This window comes from Sapajus apella, unplaced genomic scaffold (genome assembly GCF_009761245.1).
Source record: "Sapajus apella isolate SASKATOON/1434 unplaced genomic scaffold, GSC_monkey_1.0 scaffold2, whole genome shotgun sequence".
NCBI lineage: Eukaryota > Metazoa > Chordata > Mammalia > Primates > Cebidae > Sapajus > Sapajus apella.
The window spans coordinates 25,459,125-25,467,680 of NW_022436942.1; the positions used below are offsets into that span (position 1 = coordinate 25,459,125).

The 8,556-nt window shown below is 39.6% G+C and overlaps 1 protein-coding gene across 2 annotated transcripts in view; it reads right to left on the bottom strand.

Annotated features, from left to right (window-relative positions):
* Positions 1-8,556, bottom strand: part of TMPRSS12 (transmembrane serine protease 12) — a 33,393-nt gene that overhangs the window by 1,479 nt on the left and 23,358 nt on the right. For both annotated transcript variants that reach the window (XR_004270818.1, XM_032285043.1), the window contains one exon: positions 2,528-2,670. Coding sequence is in view for 1 of the 2 variants with exons in the window: in XM_032285043.1 (XP_032140934.1) it covers positions 2,528-2,670 (143 nt within the window). In the remaining variant the exon portion in view is untranslated. The remainder of the gene's footprint in view (positions 1-2,527; positions 2,671-8,556) is intronic.

Here is an 8,556-nt window from a genome sequence, read left to right on the forward strand (position 1 = left end):
TAGCTGGGATTACAGGCACGAGCCACCACGCCCAGCTAATTTTTTGTATTTTTAGTAGAGACGAGGTTTCACCATGTTGACCAGGATGGTCTCAATCTCTTGACATGTCACCACGCCTAGCTAATTTTTTTGTATTTATAGTAGAGACAGGGTTTCGCCATGTTGACCACGCTGGTCTCGAACTCCTGACCTCAAGTGATCCACCCACCTTGGCCTCTCAAAGTGCTGGGATTATAGGCGTGAGCCACTGTGCCCGGCCCTGTTTGGGCTTTCTATGCTGGCAAGTCATATTGCTTCTAATCCAAAAGCAAGTGCAAAAAGGAAAAAGGACAACATGAAATACGCTAGTTGGGCAGCTGGTCAAATAAAAAGAGCTTATTAGTTTGCAGGTCGAAGTAAGAAGGAAACCAAATATTTTCTTAATGCAATCGAAGGCATGTTGGAAACATTACAGATCACCCAGTCTTAAGGTTTCAAAGATTCTTTGACATTAGATTTCACAACTGCACAATTGAACTTATTGGCCTGTAACTTACTTACTAAATGCCCAGTGCTATTTATATACTACCGTAATTCTCTGTTAAGAAGGCAGTTGTAAAGAATGTGTTTATATAAACCTAAAAATGCCTTTTACTGCTAAGTGGGAAGATGGGGGAAATCCATGGAAGAGAGATTTAGGACTTATTGATTGTACATCAGTCTCTTCATATGTCACACAGACACACACACACACACACACACACACACACACTCTAATGTAGAATAACCTTGTTAAATAAATCATGATTATTTATTTAAAAAAAAAAAAGATTTTGAGTTTAATCTTCCAACTCAAACAGGAGGAATTCAGTTTTGCCCAGGTATTTGGAGGACCCATACAGCTGGGGGATAAATTTCCCATCTGCCTAGTTTTGAGGCAGAATACTATACATTAAAATGTTTAGATTTTTAAACACAATTACTCAGGAGAAATATAATTTTGGAAATGTGTAAAATATTGTAAAAGTTGTGTCTTATTAGACTATTGCTTAATACTGTGTGTGGGAAGTGTAAATTTAAGATGTCTTTTAGGCATGTGTGTGGTTTGCTTGCCAGGGAGAGGAGTAAACTGGCATCTTGCAAGAGATGACATGTTTCTAAGTGTTGACATTGGCCAGTGCAGCAAAATGAGCATAAATAGTGACACCTCTCAGTAGTAGTATAAATGACAGGTCGCTTTCATAGTCTACACAAAATTATGAATGCACCCAAACACTGTTACTAAGGTCTGTTAATGCACTCAAAACAACAAGGACACTGAGATAATGGTTTCCAATTCTCTATATAAAGCAGGCATGGAATAATTATTTTTTTGATGATGAGGAGGTTTAGCCTAGGATGCAATTCAATTAGATTGGATTCTTTACTATTTTACTCAGCAAGATTTTTAAGGAAAAGGACACAGGAAAAATAAAGTTTAGATTGCAGAAATGAGACTAAGTAGTAAAAGATGAGAGCATGGGGTAGTCAGGAGTGAAGGACTAGTGGATTTGGAAATAATGAAGAAAAGAGGAATAAAGGAAGAGTAAAAAACATGAGACAAAACAAAAAATAGATCAACTGTACTTAATAAAAAAATTAACATTTGTGCTGCAAATGATAACCGCAGAAAGGTGAAAAAACAGTCTACAGAATGGGAGAAAAACTTTGTACATTATATATCTAGTAAGGCATTTGTACCAGAATATATGAAAAACATTTACAAGTCGGGGATAAAAAGGCAACTCAATTTAAAAATGAACAAGGGGTCCAAACAGACATGCTGTAAAGAAGGCATATAAATGGCTAATAAATATTTGCAAAAATGCTTAACATCATTAGTCATTAAGGAAATACAAATTAAAACCACTATGAGATACCACATCACACCCACAAGGAGGGCTATAATAAAAAAGTAACAGACTGGGCACAGTGGTTCATGCCTGTAATCCCAGAACTTTGGGAGGCCAAGATGGGCAGATCACTTGAGGGCAGGAGTTCGAGACCAGCCTGGTCAACATGGCGAAACCCTGTCTCTACTATAAATACAAAAAAATTAGCTAGGTGTGGTGACATGCGCCTATAATTCCAGCTACCTAGGAGGCTGAGGCATGAGAATGGCTTGAACCTGGGAGGCAGAGGTTGCAGTGAACAGAGATTGCATCACTGCACTTTAGCCTGGGTGAAAAAGTGAGACTATCTCAACCCAAAAAAAAAAAAAAAAAAAAAATTTGAGCTGTACAATTTTAACTAGGTGAATTATATCTCAAAGTTAATGATTAAAAAAAAAGAAGGGTAAATTCTGTCTAAGGTCAACCTGACGATAGTAGAAACCAAGGAATCAGGAACCAAGAAGATTTGGATTATTGAAATATTTAAAAAGAAGAACAAATAATTTAGTATTTTTAGGCCTGATAATTAAGACCACCAGAAAGTTATCAAAGGCCTTGTTTGACAAGTTCCCTTCTGGCTTCAGAAAATATTTTAAAGGAAAACTATTTGGTCTTACCCTGCAAGTATCAAAAGCCCCATCTTCATCACCTGCACAAAATGAAGTGTTGGGAATTATTCCCCCATAACTCCTCTCAGAATTACATGTCTCTCGAGAAATATAATGCACTTGTGCATCTTGTAAAATATCTGTAGCATTACCTGTTAACAGAAAATACCAGTAAGTTATTTTGGAGCACACACACTTTTTTTTTTTTTGAGACGGAGTTTTGCTCTTGTTACCCAGGCTGGAGTGCAATGGCGCAATCTCGGCTCACCGCAACCTCCGCCTCCTGAGTTCAGGCAATTCTCCTGCCTCAGCCTCCTGAGTAGCTGGGATTACAGGCACGTGCCACCATGCCCAGCTAATTTTTTGTATTTTTAGTAGAGACGGGGTTTCAGCATGTTGACCAGGATGGTCTCGATCTCTTGACCTCGTGATCCACCCGCCTCGGCCTCCCAAAGTGCTGGGATTACAGGCTTGAGCCACCGCGCCCGGCCAGCACACACATTTTTACAGTGATTTAAAATGTTGGTGTTTTATAAGTTTTTTTTCCCCAAGGTGACTGATTCAATAATTATGTAAAATTATATTCACATATATGTGTATGAATATGTATGTATGCCTAGGAAGATTGTAGAAGAATGTTTACCTACATGTTTGTTTTGAGATAGGGTCTCACTCTATTGCCCAGGCTGGAGTGCAGTAATGTGATCTTGGCTCACTGCAACCTCTGCCTCCTGGGTTCAAGCAATTCTTGTGCCTCAGTTTTCCAAGTAACTGGGATTACAGGTGCACACAACCATGCCTGGCTAATTTTTTTTTTTTTTTTGAGATGGGGTCTCACTCTGTTGCCCAGGCTGCAGTGCAGTGGCATGATCTCAGCTCACTGCAACCTCTGCCTCTCAGGATCAAGCGATCCTCCCGCTCAGCCTCCTAAGTAGCTAGATTACAAGCACTCACCACCATGACCAACAAATTTTTGTATTTTTAGTAGAGATGGGGTTTCACCATGTTGGCCAGGCTGTTCTCAAATTCCTAACTTGAAGTGATCCGCCCACCTTGGCCTCCCAAAGCCCTGGATTACAGGCATGAACCACCACACCCAGTCCAGCCATTCTTGAACTCCTGAGCCCAAGTGATTCTCCTGCCTTGGCCTCTCAAAGTGTTGGGATTACAGGTGTGAACCACCACACCTGGCTGACTTCTAATTTTAAGCCACCCTTGAATTCCTGAGATAAATCTAATTTGGTTATGATTAATTCTATTTTTTTTTTCTGAGTCAGGGTCCTGCTGTGTTGCCTAGGCTGGTGCTTAGTGCAGTGGCACAATCATAGGTTGTGGTAGCTTCAATCTCCTGGGCTTATGTGATCCTTCTGCCTCAGCCTCTTGAGTAGCTAGGACTACAGGTGTGTACCACTATGCCCAGGTAATTTTTTATTTTTTATTTATTTATTTTTTTTGTAGAAACAATGTCTCAGTATGTTGTTCAGGCTGGTCTTGAACTCCTGGCCTCAATTTGGCCTCTCAGAGTGCTGAAATGACAGATGTAAGCCGCTGTCCCTGACCATCAATTCTATAATATACTTTATAGATTTGGTGTGTTGTTAATTTGTTTTGAATGCCTGCATTTATGATATTGGGCTTTCTCATACTATGATTAGAATTTGGCATCAAGAATATTATTATTCTCATACACTGAATTGGAGAATATTCTTTCTTTTTGGATTTTTTGGAAGCATATATATAGGATTTAAATAATCTGCCTCTGATATTATGGTAGAACTCACTTGTTCTGAGTTGTGGTTTTGGTTTTTAATTTTTGAAAAATCGAATTATTGATTCAATTCCTTTATACTCTATAGGACTACAGAGTCCTATAGAGTATAAAGGAATTGAATCAATTCCTTGTTTGGTCAGTTTTGGTTAGTTACCATTTTCATATTTAGTCAATTTATTTTCAGTTTTGGTTATTTACAAAGCAATTTATTAATTTTGTCTAAGTACTAAAACTTACAGCATAGCTTTTTTTTGAAATGGAGTCTCACTCTGTCACCTAAGCTGGAGTGCAGTGGCATCATCTCGGCTCACTGCAGGCTCCACCTCCCAAATTCGAGAGATTCTACTGTCTCAGCCTCTGCAGTAGCTGGGACTACAGGCACACACCACCACACTCAGCTAATTTATGTGTTTTTAGTAGATGGGGTTTCAACATATTAACCACGCTGGTCTCAAACTCCTGAACTCATGATCCAGCCACCTTGGCATCCCAAAGTGCTGGGATTACAGGCATGAGCCACTGTGCCTGGCCTACAGCGTAACATTTTTAAAAGTATTGTGCTATATGTTAGCTGATAAAATTAATTCGTATTTGTGCCTTCTTTCCTTTTGCCACCAATCTTACCAGTGGTTTGTTGTTTTTTCAAAAAACTTAATTTTGGCTTGTTGGTTTTCTCTTTTCTATCTTTATTTTCTATTCATCAATTGCTGTGCTTACCTTTATTTTTTTCTGCTTTCTACGGGTTTACTGTAATGTTCTTTCTTTTTTTAGTCTCCCTCCATAGTAGCTGAAACTACAGACATATACCACCATGCCTGGCTATAATATTATTTTGTTTTGTTTTGTTTTGTTTTTTGAGATGGAATCTTGCTCTTTCACACAGGCTGGAGTGCAGTGGGGTGATCTCAAGTCACTGCAACCTCTGCCTCCCGGGTTCAAGAAATTCTCCTGCCTCAGCCTCCCAAGTAACTGGGATTACAGGCACCTGCGACCGTGCCTGGCTAATTTTTGTATTTTTAGTAGAGATGGGCTTTCACCATGTTGGTCAGGCTGGTCTCAAACTCCTGACCTCATGATCTGCCCACCTCGTCTTCCCAAAGTGCTGGGATTACAGATGTGAGCCACCGCGCCTGGCCTTTTTTTTTTTTTTGAGAGACAAAGTCTTGCTCTGCTGCCCAGGCTGGTCTTGAACTCCTGGGCCCAAGCAATTCTCCCACACTGGTCTCCCAAAATTTAGGATGTGAGCCACTGTGCTTGGCCACTGCAATGTTTATTTAGGCTTTAAAAAAGTTAGACTTTGAATACATAGTGTTCAGACTTTATTCTTCAATATTCGGTCAAATATTTGCTCTTCCATATAATTCAAGCTAACTATATGTATTTCTAAAACTTTAAATTTTATGTTTTACCTCTGTTTCGGGTCTCAAGTTTTGCTATGTAGCATATACATTATTGTTCAATTCTAAGTATTTAAAATTATGATTTCCTCTTTGACATATGAGTTATTTAGCAGTATGTGTTAATTCTCCAAATGTGTGATGTTAAAAAATTTACCCTTAGGCCGGGCGCGGTGGCTCAAGCCTGTAATCCCAGCACTTTGGGAGGCCGAGGCGGGTGGATCACGAGGTCAAGAGATCGAGACCATCCTGGTCAATATGGTGAAACCCCGTCTCTACTAAAACTACAAAAAATTAGCTGGGCATGGTGGTGCGTGCCTGTAATCCCAGCTACTCAGGAGGCTGAGGCAGGAGAATTGCTTGACCCCAGGCGGCGGAGGTTGCGGTGAGCCGAGATCGCGCCATTGCACTCCAGCCGGGGTAACATGAGTGAAACTCCGTCTCAAAAAAAAAAAAAAAAAAAATTACCCTTTTGTCACTTTTTACAGCATTATTAGGGTTTAATTTACGTAACATAAATATCACACATTATAAGAATGCAGTTGAATGAATCCTGGTAAATTTACACCAGCACCACAATCAATCCAGTTTTAGAGTATTTTCTTCACCTCACAGAGTCTTCCTATGCCCATTTGTAATCAATTCCCAGCTGCAGCTTCACACTTAAGAAAGGACTGGCCAGGCATGGTGACTCATGCCTTGTAATCCCAGCACTTTGGGAGGCTGAGATGGGCAGATCATCTGAGGTCAGGAATTCAAGACCAGCCTGACCAATATGGAGAAATTAGTCAGGCTGGTCTTGAAATACAAGACCGTCTCTACTAAAAATACAAAAAATTAGCTGGGCATGGTGGCACATACCAGTAATCTCAGCTATTCAGGAAGCTGAGGCAGGAAAAGCGCTTGAATTCAGGAGGCTGCGGTTGCCCTGAGCCAGGATCACACCATGGCACTCCAGCCTGGGCAATGAGAGTGAAACCCCATCTCAAAAAAAATAAAAATAAAAAAATAAAAAATAAATGACTCATTCTTGGCTCTATAGGTTTGCCTTTTCTTGAAACTTTGTATAAAAGGGATCACACATTTATAGTTTTTTGTATATTGCTTCCTTCATTTAGCTATATACCAATGTTATAAAGGTTCATCTAAATTGCAGGCTGGGTTTCCTCCTTTTTATTGTTGGATAATGTTCTATTGAATGGATATATTTTACATACCCATATTAGTTTTTTAGCACTTGGCCCTCTCCCTCCCATCCTTTTTTTTTTTTGAGACAGAGTTTTGCTCTTGTTGCCCAGGCTGGAGTGCGATGGCGCAATCTCAGATCACTGCAACCTCTGCCTCCTGGGTTCAAGCCATTCTCCTGCCTCAGCCTCCCAAATAGCTGGGATTACAGGCATGTGCCACCACGCCTGGTTAATTTTGTTATTTTAGTACAGTTTCTATTTAATAGGTTTCTCCATGTTGGTCAGGCTGGTCTCGAACTCCCAAGCTCAAGTGATTCGCCCACCTTGGACTCCCAAAGTGCTGGGATTATAGGAATGAGACACTGGGCCTGGCCCCCATCCTTTTCTAGTAGTCCCTGGTGCCTATTGTTACCACTTTTATGTTCATGAGTACCCACTATTTAGCTCCCACTTTTAAGTGAGAACATGCAGTATTTGGTTTTCTGTTCCTGTGTTAAGTCACTCAGGATAATGGCCTCTAGCTCCATCCATGCTGCTGCAGAGGACATGATTCTGTTTTTTTATGGCGATACAGTATTCCATGGTGTACATGCACCACAGTTTCTTTATCCAGTCCACCGTTGATGGGAACGTCCGTTGACTATGTCTTTGCTATTGCCAATAGTGCTGCGATGAACATAGGAGTGCATGCGTCTTTTTGGTAGAATGACTTATATTCCTTTGGATACATACCCAGTAATAGGATTGCTGGGTCCAATGGTGGTTTTAAGTTCTTTGAGAAATTTCCAAACTGCTTTCCACAGAGCTGAACTAATTTTATTTCTATCAGCAGTGGATAAGCATTCCTTTTTCTCTGCAGCCTTGGCAGTATGTGATTTTTGGGTTTTTTAACAATAGCCATTCTGATAGGTGTGAGATAGTATCTCGTGGTTTTGATTTGCATTTCTCTGATGATTAGTGATGTTGAGCATATTTTCATATGTTTGTTGTTGGTTGCTTGTATGTCTTTTTAGAAGTATCTGTTCATGTCTTTTGCCCATGTTTTAATGGGGTTAATTTGTTTTTGGCTTGTTCAATTGTTTAATTCCTTACAGATGGTGGACATTAGACCTTTGTAAGATATATAGCTTGCAAGCATTTTCTCTCATTCTGTAGATTATCTGTTTCTTCTGTTGATAGTTTGCAGAAGTTTTTCAGTTTAATTAGTTTCTACTTGTCAATTTTTGTTTTTGTTGCAATTGCTTTTGAGGACTTAGTAAAGATTCCTTCCCAAGGCCAATGTCCAGAATTGTCTTTTGGGTTTTCTTCTAGGATTTTTACAGCTTGAGGTTTTACATTTAAATCTTTAACCCATCTAGAGTTAGTTTTTGCATATGGTGATAGGATAGAGTTCCGGTTTCATTCTTCTGCATATGGCTAGCCAGCTATCCCAGCACCATTTATTGAATAGGGAGTTCTTTCCCCATTGATTTTGTTAAAGATCAGATGGTGTATGGCTTTATTTCTGGTATCGTTACAAAAACAGACAAATAGGACTTTTTGGCAGAATGATTTATATTCCTTTGGATAGACACCCAGTAATAGGATTGCTGGGTCAAACCAATAGGACTATGTGTCTGTTTTTGTAACAATACCATGCTGTTTTGGTTACTGTAGGTTTTTTTTTTTTTTTTTTTTTTTTTT